General features: G+C 37.4%; 1 protein-coding gene across 1 annotated transcript in view; it reads left to right on the forward strand.

Annotated features, from left to right (window-relative positions):
• The window catches only part of Snd1 (staphylococcal nuclease and tudor domain containing 1), a 417,500-nt gene that overhangs the window by 185,161 nt on the left and 217,846 nt on the right, over window positions 1-14,493 (forward strand). The window contains exon 12 of the mRNA XM_076862188.2: window positions 593-693. Within this exon, the coding sequence (XP_076718303.2) occupies window positions 593-693 (101 nt within the window). The remainder of the gene's footprint in view (window positions 1-592; window positions 694-14,493) is intronic.

Below are 14,493 nucleotides of genomic sequence, written 5' to 3' on the forward strand. Positions count from 1 at the left end.
GAATTTCCAAGGAGCACCATATTCCTGGATAGAATAGTAAGGGTATGCTTAGTTTTGTGAGAAACCACCAAACTATATTCCTGAGGGGCTCTAACCATTTTGCATTTTGCATTCCCACCAGAAGTAAATGAGATTTTCTGTTGCTTTATATCTTTATAAATCATTTGTTGCCAGTGATCTGCATTTTGGTCATTCTAACAAGTGTGTAGTGATATTTCATTGCTTAAATTGGCAATTCTCTAAAGACATATAATATGGACCATCTTTTCCCATGCTTACTTGTCATCTGTATGTCATCTTTGGTGAACCATTTAGATCTTTTTGCATTTTTTAATCAGGTTGCTTTCTTACTGTTGAGTTTTAAGAGTTCTTTGAATATTTTGGATAACTATCCCTTATGAAATATGTCTTTTGCAAATACTTTCAATCTGTTATCTAGCTTTTTTTGTTGTTGTTAAATTTTTTTTGAAAGATCTTAATTCCATCAAATTAAACTGTGAGTTGATCTTTCACCATTGTATAAGCATTTGTGGCCACTAATAAGCTGGGCTACAGACTTCTAACCCTAATTCCCTTGATTCTTTATTTCCAGGTCAATGTGACAGTGGACTACATTAGACCAGCCAGCCCAGCCACAGAGACAGTTCCTGCCTTTTCAGAACGGACCTGTGCCACTGTCACCATTGGAGGAATGTGAGTGTTCTGGCTGGCATATTCCCAGCTTGTGTCTCAAGTAGCTAGGAGTTCTCTGATCAATCAGATCTCTCCTTCCTTTGGCTCTGCTTAACCCAGTGGTTTATAATTATGTGCCTGTGTAGCACTTTATATTTGCAAAGTACTTTATAATCACTCCTTAGCTAATCATATACTTTCATTATTGTTGTTAAAGATTTTTGGGGCTCTGTGTAGCTGGCACTGTGAAGTACCCATTATTACTATTAATAATGCTATTATTAAGTATCAAGGTGGCCCTAGGTACTGTCCAAAATTGGTTTATGAAATCAAGTTGTAGTCATCATTCCCCCTTTAAAAAAAAAAGGAGAGGTTAATGGGACATGTTTCTTTGTATAGTGGTATGAAACCAGCTAGAGTTGTAGTCTCTACCAAACTTGCTATCTCCTGGTTATATTCCAAGGTCTCTTGGTAGCCTGGTTAATGAACAGACTCTTTCAAGGGAGGAGGTATCGGACAGGGGAAAGAGGAAGGCTGCTGGGCCATGCTTTCACAATAAATATTAAAACAATCAGTCAGTCCCCAGTAGCAATTTTTACTTTGCATAAAATATACCAGCATGGTAATTGTTTCCTTCTCTATTTAACAGTCTTAAGTGTTGTTTGTTACCAAACTGGTATTTTTCTTTTCTTTTAAGGGGGCAGAGTGGAGGGGAAGAAAAGAATAGGTTTCTCATCAAAACAGAGATTGTCTTATTGAAGTCTAATGAAGGCCATTAGGAGAAATGCATCTAGGCTACAGCACTGCCTCTAAAAGGATGAGGATCTTGTAGCTATTTAGCTCCTAGAAACTCTCCTGTCAAGCAGGAGGCTCTTTCCTCTCATCTTGATTTCACATTTGGAAATGACTATTTTTAGCCAGTACCTGCTCCTGTATTTATTAATGTCGTTAATGTTCACACAACAACCAGAGCTTTCATTTTTGTCAGGGGTGCATTATAGGCATTTGATCTCATTACCTTCCCACCATTACAGATGACAGACTTTGTGGGAAGCTGGTTTCTGATAAATCAGATAATATTTTTGTAATGTGAAACAGTAGGACAGATTTTGGTTGTTATTCCATCTGTGTAACCTACAATAACGATCTATTACCAATTCCTCACCACTTCTTAGAAGCTGAATGCATGCTCCCTACTGGAGACAGCTGGAACGTTGGTATTCCCCTATAGTAAAAGTTTTATCATCGAAAGCAAGGAGTAATCTCTGTAGATTACTACTCTTCCTATGTAATTACTGGGGAAAACAGTCTTATATCTGTAAAAATGCACATGTTTATTTTTGGCAGATGGCCTCTGCCAGTGTTTATTTAACACACTATTGGAATGTATTATCTAATTTAGTTACCACCAAGGTACATTTTGAAAATTAGTTCACATAGCTTAGTATCAGATATTCAAGGGAATGTTTTTTGTGTGATGTGAGGGATTCTTAAGTTTTTAGGACAATTTGTGACAGCTGACTTAAAACCCTTTTTCCCAGTATAGTATTAAGGGTATGCTCTGTGGCATGAAACCTTGGGGTTCAAGTGTATTTGTTCTAACTTTGACTGATATTATTCCTTTTGCCTGTAAAACGTATCTCTTTGATAGGCTGATTTCATTCCTTTGGATATATACCCAGAAGTGAGATTTCTAGATCCTATGGTAAATTTATTTTTAGTTCTTGAAGAGTCTCCGACTATACTAGTTTACGTTCCCACCAACAGTGCCTGTTATCTCTCTTTACCATTATTACCAGCTTTTATTACTTTTTGTTATTTTGATAATGGCTAGTCTTCCTAGGATGGGTGATGTCTCCTTGTGGTTTTCATTTGCATTTTCCTGTACTTCTTGGCTATCTGTATGTCTTCTTTTGAGAAATTCCTGTTCAGATCATTTGCCTATTTTTAAGTTGGATTACTTGTTTTTTATTGTGAGTTTTTTGAGTTCTTTGTATATTCTGGATATTAAAATTTACTGTAGTATTGAAGCCATTCCTCCCTAAACTATTGTCTCCCTGGAAATAGGGAATTTTGTCTCCTTTATTCCCTATTATAGTCCTAGTATCCAGTGCATGTAGGAGGTCAATTAGTTGAATGACTTAACTGAACTACAAAGAGTCCCTTTTCATGAAGCATAATAGGGGGTCCTTGGGTGTTTCATTAGCAGTTCTCGTTCTTTCTTTTTAAAAATCTGATCAGTACTATCACACTGTACCTGATTGTCTTCCTCTTTTATTTGGTTATTGGAAGCTGAGGGGGGTTGGGGAGATTAAAGGTAGGCCACCCACCTTCAGCAAGTGGACCTATTGGCATGTTTTTTGTATTGTAAATTGACTTTAGAGTTTCTATTTATTCATTTATTCATTTATTTATTTTTGCCCAAATTTTAAGAATCTTTTTCCTGAGTTTATTTTTTAAAATTAAAATAATATTGTTGAAAGATGAGGTTTTAGTAAATAAGGATATCTGCTAAAAGTCAGCTATCTCAATGCCTAGTTATTTTTAAAAACTGAGTAGGGAAGAAAATTTTTAAAGATATCTCTCAAATATTTTCATTTAAATGTAATAACGTGTATTCAGATCTCTGACTTATGGCTGGCAAGGATCACCTGTTTGATATCCTAGTGAGCTACATAACTTCCTGTTTGGCAGAAACACTAATTGTAAAACCTTATATTTTTGACATTTACATCTCTCTCACCTGTTTGTCTCACTCTTATTTATTTTACAGCAATTTAAAAGCCATTTGTCTTTATTAAACCTTTATAAGGATGCAAGTGTTTTGTAGACATGTTTTTTTGTGCGCCTGTGTTTCAATGATTAATGCAGTATTTAAGTACATAATGAAAATAACAGACACAACCAAAATAAACTAGGAATAAAGCAAATGGCTTATGGGGGGGGCGGTGGAACAAAGGGCACAGGTGTGGTGGAGTGGCTCTCAGTCACTCTAACCGGGATCTGCCAGTAGCATTTGTGTGGATCATTTAATGGAAGGGTTAGTTAAGAGAGCTTCTCTAGTATACATAGCTTCTCTGAAGGGTAGGCTTTGTTCAGACTTGTAGAAATGGTGTGGAATTAAGAAGTCCTGTCTGAATGATGTCTGTACTAATCTGTGGGCTTATATACCATACCCCTCCCACAACCACCAGGCTTTCCACATCTGCATACTTCTCTGACTGGAAGACTTCCTCTGAAGTGATGATTCTAAAGGAATGAGAAGAAAGGGGCAGATGAGCTGATGTCTCCTAGTGGGCTGTTTCAAAGCAGAGTTTTAGATGTATATCATACAAAGTGTGTGCATTGTCTGTCTCCTCAGTAGGGCACAGTATAATCCTGTGTTTCCTCTTGATGAGTGAGAGAGAGGCAAGGCTCAGGACCCTGTGGGGCCTTGCTAGTGTGACACTGCCTTCAGGAACCCATGTCTACCCTCTGGGGAATCAATGGAAATAAGGTTCATCATTCCTCTGATAGATTAAAATTTTTTTCTTGATTAACTTCACTGTGGAGTTGGCAAGAGTTGTTATCTGTTAATCAAAACAGTTTAAATAAAAAATAAAAAGATCAAACCTTGAGTCGTTTCTCATTCTCTGGCTCCCGGTTTGGGAATTACTTGATCCTTTTAGGCCCAGTTTGTGACATGAAGCTGTCAAGATGGCGCTTCCTGTTAATTACTTTTTATTGTATTTAAGACACTTAAATAACTCTTCTTGTGATTTAGTCTTCTATGTAATTAGCTGCAGTGATTAAAATCTCATTCTTCCGTTCTTGCCAGAGTCTTCTTGAGGAGTGAAATTTTCTGGGGTGACCTTTCCCTGTGCTGGACTTCCCAATTACTTTGCGTTCCAATTTGGCAAACCCATATAATCTATTAACTTGCTGCTCATGTCTTTCAAAGAAAAAAAAGCATCAGAAGAAAATTTGTTCACATTTAGAAAAAGGCACCTACAATGTATAACTACAGTCAAGCTTCACACATAACATATCTCCATCCCCATCTCTCCACCTTCTTCACTGGAAAACTGTCACATATCCAGAAGATACAGTGACACTAAGCCATTTTTCCCCTCCACACACACATGATGTGAAGTTTTCATAGTGGTAGGAATCAACATATTTGGCCTATTTTGGAAAAGTTAAAAGAATGGAACAGAAATGAAACTATGGAAAAGGTACAGTTGGGAAATGCATTTACTTTCTGCACAAAATCACATGTTTTTAGAAAGGTATTTTGGTTTTGGTAACAGTTTCACTCTAATGGTTTTTCCAGTTTGACTCCTGCAGCCCCACTTTGATCCATGAGTAGCTGCTGCCCTAACCTTGATGCCTATATGAGTATGGGGCCTTGCTGTCTCAATTACTGTCCAAGTTTTGTGGGGCTTGGAACATCTGAGGTGACCTCTTTGCCTGATGATTGTCACCCAGCAGATTGAACACCATGTTTATGAGCTTCCTTTCTGTGTCTCTGGATTCTTCCTAGAGACACTTGACTTTCTTATATTCATATGAACCAGACTTTTAACCTTTCAAGGAAAAAAACTTCCTTTGCTTTTGCTTTGTCTGGAGTTCTGATTTCAGTGGGTACTTTTATCAAGTAGTTCCAGTTGTGACTGAATCATTGGGTTACCTCTTATCCTTACTCTGCTAGAATAGGCCTGTTTTAAACTTTTTTTTTTCCCCCTGTCAGTCACAATGGGAACAAGTGCCATCTAATTCCCAGCTTTTGGCTTGTGTTCCATAGCTTTGAAGCTTTCTCCTTTCAGCCAAATCTATCTCAGAATTTTCAAATTTTAAAATATACTACTAGAATGGTTTTTAAGCTACAATTAGGAAGAACATAACTTTTTGAGTCTGTTCTCCTTATCTTCTTACCCAGAGAGACCCCCAATATCCTGAAGCTTGTCTTTCTTCACTTTAGAGAGAATGGTGACACCATGAGTGGCAGTGACTTGGCCAGATATTAGAATGTGGATGATAGCTAACCATTTTTCCACAGATTTAGCACTTATACATTATTATATTTAATCAATATGTTGGTGCTGTTTGCTTCTTTTTTTGGCAGGGTGGGTATTTTTTGTTTTGTTTTGTTTTTTAAAACTCCCTTGTTTTGAAGGGAAAAGAATATATCAGAATAAGATTTTGTTGTCTTACTTTGCCTTGCCATTTTTCTTTTCCTTTTCCTTTATCTTCCTTTAACTTTTTTTGAGAATAGAAACAAACTGTTAACTAACCCATTTGCATTTAAAAGAGTAGCTTAGGGTGTTCCTTAGAAATGACAGCTTGATTCATGTGCTTATGCTACTCTTCTTACGTTGAGTAGTGGACATATACCTGTCCACAACTCAAGGACATCAGAAGCATCTGTGGCAGTAAGTGGTTACAATACTTTAAAAGGAAGTAGTTGAATAACTGGGCCTATCTGCTAGTTCAAGTATAGCAATCATTTGAAGAGACTTGTCCCATAAAGCATTGTAAGAAGGAGGTTGGCTGTTGATTCAGTATTGGAGTATTCGGTATTGGGGTCAGGAAAATACTGTTGAGTTTCAGACAAATCTGTCACTTTTGTTCGGATATTTTGTGGCTCTCTATCTATAGAAACCTCATGCTGCCAAGTCTTATTTTCTTAAAACTATTGGTTTCAGATTACAAGTACAAGTGTCAGTCTAGATCACTGAGGGTCTAGGCCCATATGGGCACTGGAAATACAGTGGTGAACAAAACAAGAAATCAGTTCTACATGTTTAGGGTGTCCTTGCTTGCATTTATTTCATTATTAGCATTTCTTGATTCTAGGGCTGGGAACCTCAGATGTTCTTGTAGATATTCACTGACTTTGCCACTTACAGAATGACATTTTTGCTCTAAGAAGCACAAATGACTTCATTTAATCAGTGCATAGAAGATCCATATCCACTCCCCCCTCCCCCCACAGTGCTGGAGATCAAATCAAGGGCCTCATGCATGCCAGGCAATGTGCCCTAACCCTGAGCCATACTCTTAGCCTCCAGAGTTTCATTCCTGCTCAGGTTTTGCCAGGGACTTTTACAGAGATTTTACCATTTAGAAATAGGTTAAAATATAAATGAAAACTAATCCTTCTTACAATTTTATTTTTAGATCGTTCAGTAATTTAACTGTCAGGAGACTAAATGAAATGCTCAAATGACCACTCACTGAAGCCCATCTGTCCTTTTCTTCCACATAGTCCTTGACTCTTTCAGGGTGGAGGAGCCTTGGGAATCAACAAATTGCTGTGGTTCTGATACTGATTCTGGTACCCATAGGCACCCTTACGGTGCCTTCCTTCAAGGCCTAAGCAGATGGCAGCCTGAACACTAACTTCAGTACAGTTTCTGTTTTTGACTTCTTTGGTTTGTTATTATATCCTTCTAAATTGACCACTGTTCTCAGTGGTAGAGTGCTTGGCTAGCATGTGTGAGGCCTTGGGTTTAGTCCCCAGCACCACTCACACACAAAATCAACTCTGTTAGAACTTATTAAGTTTTCAGCTTTAAGCAGTATCTGCTTACTATCTTATATGACAGATAAATACTTTTACATATTTGTACTATAACTTTCACTCTAGAGCCCTCAATTTTGTTATATTAGTTTAACCAACAGTAAACTTTATAATGTTTAATTTATCTGTTTCTGGTTAACTATGTGCTTCCTATTCTGAATGGTAAGGACATCTGAACATTTGAGCTTTCTTCCTTCCTCCTTTCTCCTATTTTAAAAGCTTAATTTTTTATATTATCAAGATATATAGCATTTATTGCATTTCTCTTCTGTAACCATAATTATCTTCTAAGCTTTGTCTATAAATTCATTCTAAAAATTTAATTCTGCCCCTCCATAGGTGTTATAATATCTAATATGTTATAATATCTAATTATATTAGCTATTATAATGAATGTATTAAACTAAGAAGTATGATAGTGATTAAACCTATAGAAAAAAATCTTTGATACTAAATCCTCCAAGAAATTTAAAATTAATTTTCTTTTTTTTCCTTTTCATATTACCTTAAGTGCAACAACCACTTAAGTCATTCTTCTTACAATATGTTTTTATTTTACTGAAGAATCTTCATTGTTCCCATGCAAGCAATAAACTTTCTGAATTCCTACATGTTTAAAAATGTCATCTTCATTGTCTTCTTCCTCTTCTTTTCAATGCTGATTAATCCAGGGCCTCACACATACTAGGCAAGCATTCTACCACTAAGCTGTATCTCCAGCCCTTTTTATTTTTTAGTTTGAGACAGAATCTCACTGAGTTGCTGAAGCTGGCTTCAAACTTGTAATCCTCCTGTCTCATAAGTTACTGGTATTACAGGTATGCTACCATGCCCAGCTTGGCTATGTTCTTATTCTTTTTTTTTTTTTTTTTGGTGGGGGGGTTGTTAGGCGGTACCAGGAATTGAACTCAAGAGTTACTTAAGTGCTGAGACTGGCTTTGATCTTGTGCTCCTCCTGCCTCTGCTTCCTGAACCTTTGGCCACCATGCCCGGCTTGGTTATATTCCTGATTGTTAGTTTTATTATAAAATTCTACCTTCAAAATTAGGTTTTTTCCCTGAGAACTCTGAAGTCATTGTCTTCTATTGTTTCATCAATGCTTATGAGAAATCCAATTTTCATTTCTATAAGTGTAGCTTCCCCTCTCCCCCAGGTTTTTAACGAGTTTGCAATTTTCCACATAACTTTGGTTTTTAGACATTTTATCAAATTGTTTCTAGGTGTGTCTTATTTTCCTGCTGCATACCTAGTACATCTTCTTAATTTTAATTTGAACATTTATATCTTCTCCAAAAAAATTTTAAAAAAATTTTCCTGTTACTCTTACCCAGGGTCACTTAGCCACCAAGCCACATATCCAGCCCTTTTTATTTTTTATTTCAAGCAGGGTCTCACTAGGTGGCTTATAGCTGCTTGCTGAATTGCTGAGGCTGGCTTCTTTGAACCTGTGATCTTCTGCCTCAGCCTCCCAAGCTGCTGGGATTACAGGCATGTGGCACCACACATGGTCCCTGTTCTTTGTTATAGTCACTCTTTTGCTTCTAGAAAGTTTACTAGTAGTGTTTGCTTAAAACCTTTGCATTCATTTTATATTCAAAGAGATGTCTTCAACTAAATCTTACAGGTTTCTTGCTTGGAGAGTTAATTGGGCATATTATTTTTACTCATTCCCCCTCTCTTATTCATTCATCACACTTATTTATTTAATCACTCATTAATTCATTTTTTATTGTTTTGGTGGGATGATGCTGGGGATCAAACTCAGGGACTTGCTTATGCTGGGCAAGTGATTTACCACTCAGCTATACCTCATTCCCTTTTTATCAAAATCTTAGAGAATGCTTGGTTTATACGAGCACTGTTAGGCATTATGAATATATCACTGATTCCAGAACTGTAATGATTTCCACCCTCATGAAATTTATAAACAGACCAAATTATATTATTATATCATGTGCATGTTCACTATGTAATGAGGCCCACTATTATGTATAATTATAATACACCAGTTAAAAATGTGAATGAAAAAAATTTACAGACTATTAATCTAAGATTTCTATTAATCTAGTCCTTTTTATTTTCTTAAATTTCAGCACCTACTTAAATTTTGTCCTTTAATTGTTCTATTTTAACGGCAACTTCTTTTTAGTTTATATAGTATTTTCTTTTAATATTTCTGAAAATATTATTTAAAATTAAAAGAAATAATATCCACTTCTGTTGTCTGAAATTTTCCTCTTTGATTAAATGTTCTTTGTTTATTGTGTTCCTTAAAATATTTTTATGAACCTTCATTTATTCTAATGAAGAAGGTCCAGGCTGCATAAAAGTTGGGTTAGGATGATGGTGTAACTCTGCCGGAAAGTAGGGCTGCTTCCCCAGGCTATCTCCATCAAAAGGAGGTTGTACCAGAGGCCAGCTTTCTTGGATGTGTCTGAACACCAAGACCTTGAGCAGATGGATCACAGACCCCACTAAAATGGTCCAGGTGAAGGGGCTCCTATGGAGAGCCTGACTGTGCTGCAAGAGTCTCCAGGAATGGGCTATGATGTGCTAGAAGCTCCTGCAAATGCTCTGGCTTCTGCTTTTGCTTAAGGCCTCAGTGTCTGTCCAAGGTTCTTTGGTTCATCACCTACTGTCTGCTTTACTAAAACACACATTTTGGTGATGTGAATTTTCTGCTGTGGCACTGATTGTTTGGGAAATAGCATTGGTATAAAGTTGAAGTCATGTTGATTTAAAAATAATATTCTCAAGTACAGAAACAATAAGGACTGTGCTTTCTCATATTTAAAGGAGAGCTTTAGCAGTATATGAAATATTTTTTTAAAATCTATAAATCAAAATTGAGAAACCTATGGCAATAACTTCCTTTCATGTAAGCTGTAACTTCTTTAGTACCGTCAAGAGTGTTTATGCTTTCCTCTGTGTTATTGCTGACCTGTGGCAAGCTGTAAGTATAGTTGGAAAAGATGTGAAAACTTGTCCAAGATGTGAAAACTTGTCCTCTAGTATTAAAATAATGGATTAATGAAGAAGGTCAAACCCCTGGGTCAGATTTTATGTTTTGATAAAATTGGCCTCTATTAGAAGCTAAAGCCCCATGGTCCCTAATCTCGAAAGGGGAGGAAATAAGAGGCCCCGTGCTTACAGCCACTTTGCCAGTAGGAAATCCATTGTATGTGCAAGTCCCTGGGCCTAAAAGTTCCATGGGATTTATGTGGTCTTACTGAAACCCTATTTTTTCCCACTATTTGTTTCAAGTTTTCTGTGAGAAACTCAGGTTTTGTGAGCTATCCCTACAAGTATAGACTAGCAGGCATATCTACTTTACTTGTTCATAATGTAGTATTTCTTGGATTTTTGCCAAGGGTCAGAACCCTCTGCCCTTAGCTACTCTGTGGACATCAGAGGGAGAGCCTGGCTGGCCTGCAGAGCCCTTCTTGGTCTAGTTCCTAATTGATTGTTCCATGATGTCCTTAAAAGCCCACTCTGTGTGGTGCTTTGTATTTGCTAATAAAGGCCTTGGAGCCCTCTTACTTCTTTAGGTTCCTGCTGCCATTTCTCCACCATTGTCACCCCAATTACTTTCTGTCTTTCAGAATTTGACTATTAACACACTTTCTTCTTTTCCACCATCGTTAGGGCTTTTCCATATCTGTCTTTCCCTTATTTCAGTGGAACCTTGTAAAGCATGGCACGTGGACACAGTTCTCAGTTTGCCATTCTGACCTCCTGCAGCATTCTTTATTTATTTCTTTGGATAGTGCAATTGATGTGATAAGGAGAAGGGACATTTGACATGGTTACCAATGAGCAAAACTTCTGGGTCCTTTATATGTCATTTCTCAGCCCCTTTCTTTTTACAATTCCTGTGGTCAGCACAGTAAAAAGTGTAAAGGGAAATAGGAAAGGAGTTTTTATAGATTTTTCTATTTCCCAGTTGTGATGCTGCTTAAAAGAGATTTGCTCCAGTTCATTCTGAGTGATCTTTTAAAAAGTAATAGAAACTGTAGTAACATTTTCCAAAAGGGCAAAAATAGGGGATATTTCCCATTATTTCATCATGCTAACATAACACTGATTATTTGGGGTCTTCTCCTTTTTAAGAATTTAATTTAGGAACAAACAGAAAACCTTTGACCCCTTGAGGCAAATTGTTGAGATGAAATCCAAGGCAATTTGTTGTTGGATCTTAAGATTCTATGCATATTTTCTAAAAGTAAACTTTGGGAATGAATAGACCTGAGGCAAAAACCTCAACTCTGCTATTAGATAGCTATGTAATCCTGAACCTTAGTTCATTTTTAGTAAATTAGAGATTCTCATATTTCACCTCATAGGACTGTTGTGAAGATTAAATATGGCAATGCACTGAAAATGGTTCATATAACAACCAAGTGCTTACATGATTCCTGAGCCTCTTCACCCAAATGGTGAAGATCTGGTTGTCCTCATTTCAGATCTGGTTATCACTTCTCTCCAATCTCTATTTCTTTTCCCTTACACTTTTCTCATTCAGATTTTTTTCCTTGCCTATTTTATATTCCATTCTTTTATTTATCACTTCCCCCCAGGCTAAGCTTTCAACCTCTGATAGTACCTCTCATTTCCAGGCTGATCTAATCATTAGCTTAGTATGTTGCCCAAAGTTTAATCAAAAAACAAACAAAATGCCCCATTGGGCTATGGTTTGGATTTTGGTCTAGTCCTTTTTTTGGTTCCATTGTCAGGTACTTTGGTTTGGATTTATCTCTTCTTTCGCTTTCTCATTTGTTGCGATGGCTAAATCCCATCCATTTCCCCTGTAACTATTTAGTATATATAAGGAAGTAATGATTGATAAGAACTTACATAAAGGTAGAAGTAATGGCTAGTCATGAATCATTCTTAATGTTTCAAGAAGCTTCACACACATTTACCATTCAGTATGCTGTACACTGAGTTACATCCCCATCTCTTTTTATGTTGCTGTGGCTGGCCTCAAACTTGATTCTTCTGCCTCAGCCGAATAGCTGGGATTATGGGTGCACACCACTATGCCCAGCCACACAGTCTTATTTCTTAATAGAAACAGTTTATTGTATACTTGTCAGTCCAGGAGGTATGCTAGCCACTCACCTAGTTTGCTTGCTCTGGTTAGTGAGCTGGCTGTTTTCTGCATGTGTTTTTAAGGTGGTGTTTAGGCATGGGGCTACTACTTAGTGCTTTAGAGAATGGGAAGCTTTTAGAGTGAGCCTCTCTACCCTGATAGCTTTGTGAATTTTCATGCCTTCTGTTAAATTATGTTTAAAACAAGGAAACAAATAGAACTTGGAGGGAATTATCTAATATTGGGACCTTAGAGGTGAATGTGTATGGTAGAACCTACGATGTTTAGAGCATGAGTCTTGTAAAGGAACTTGGCACTGCCTTCTACAAGATTTCAATGTGGGCTTCTCATGGAACCTTTAAATTTCTGATACTTCTGCTTACATATAAATTGAGGTTCAGCAGACTGTTTCTTGAATGTGCACTTCTATTGTGTTAAAATTGTGATTTATAAGCCATCATATATCAGGTCAGTAGCCAAGAGAGCTATTTTACAGTTCTCATACTATTCCTTCTCCTTAAAAAAAAAAAAAAAATACACAGGAAGCAACTGTGCAATGCATTTTTTTTTTCCCTGACACCACTTTTTCAGAAATCTCCCTCTGAAATGTTTGTGTTCCTTCATAGGTCTCAGTCTGCAGCTATGAAAACTTGAGACCATTGAGTGAGGGCTGACCACAGAGTCTCTGTTAATGGCTTACTGTATCTCAAAGCAAGGAATCCAAACAACCCCTCCCTCCAAGGGAAGGAGAAAATAGGAAATTTCAAGACCCTTAGACCTTTTGCTGGGCCCATTTGTTGCTTATACTAGAACTACAAATAATTAAGTGAAAAAATATTCTGGTTTCTAATTTTTAGGAAAAATCTTGACCATTTTTTTCATACCTTTTGTTATCACATAGATAATTTTATAATTGGGATCTTGTTTCCATAGCTTTTACCTGCAGAAGTGCTATACTTTGTTTATGCAGTGGAAGTCTAGACCTCACTGCCACATTCTAGACTTTAGCAAGGCAAACAGTGGCTTGATCCAGGTGCCAGTGGACTCTGGGGAATGAAAACAACACCCCTCTGTCCTGCCAGCTGGCTAGGTTGTAGACCATAAACTATAATGGCACAGATGGCAGGATTCTTTTTACTGGTCCCCCTTTTTCTTTCTGACCCCCACAAAATTTAAAAAATATATAAATATAACTTACCTTGAGCTTTCACTCTACTATGCCAAAACAATTTTCTTCTAACTTGTCTAGAATGATTGGGCTCAGTAGAACAACACAAGTGTCACACTTCCAGTTAGTTGTGGCTTGGTATTTCTTGTGCAGAATGACAGCCTTCTAGAATATAGGCTACTATCATGAGTTCGTCCTCTGAACCATGCATTGGTTATGTGTATCAGCATTTACATAAACTCTAGTGGATGTGAAAGTGACTCTCTAGGGCTGTCCATTCCCCACTTTGGACATTACTAGATTTCTTAGGTTTGGGTGGTTCTGCTTTCACTGTCAGAGTGGATGATTCCAGATGCCATTATGTAATTTTCTGTCTTGGGGTATGTGTTTGTGTGGGCGGGTAGTTTGGTTTTGTTTTTAAGTGGTGTTTAATGTCAGGCTAATAATACACTGGATACGTAGGCCTGGTTTTGTCATAATGGCCACGAGTTATTTGTCCCTGTTTCTGAGAGAGGCAGAGAACCACCCTCCGCACCCCAAGTCAGGTCTCTGTTTTTGAGGGGGCTCTTGTCATCACAGCTGCCTAGGAAGTGCAGCATGGCAGCTGGCAGTTCTGTTATGAAGAGGCAAAGATGAGGAATCTCTCAGGCTGCTACCACAACCAATTACTTGGCTTCCTGCAGCCTAAATAGAACCATTAAGGGATGAATTTGCTGTTCCTGAAACAATTATGAAGTTTGGTCTTTTCCTCTCCACAGTTCTCAGGTTCTGGTGCTTTGGGAAGGAAGGCCTAGTGGCTTGACAGCTTTGATTGGGGGTGGGGGTGGGGTTTATGTGTGCTTAATCATCCTTGGCCCTTGATTTCTTGATAAGGAAAGTTTATTACTTGTAGTTTCTGTCTCTAATGTTTTTCACAAAACTTTAGGGAATCACATGAGGCACTTAAAAAAAAAAATGGAGTATGCCCAAATTTAAAATCTAAGCACTGAAGCTTGTTTA

The sequence above is a fragment of the Callospermophilus lateralis genome, chromosome 1 (assembly GCF_048772815.1).
Source record: "Callospermophilus lateralis isolate mCalLat2 chromosome 1, mCalLat2.hap1, whole genome shotgun sequence".
NCBI lineage: Eukaryota > Metazoa > Chordata > Mammalia > Rodentia > Sciuridae > Callospermophilus > Callospermophilus lateralis.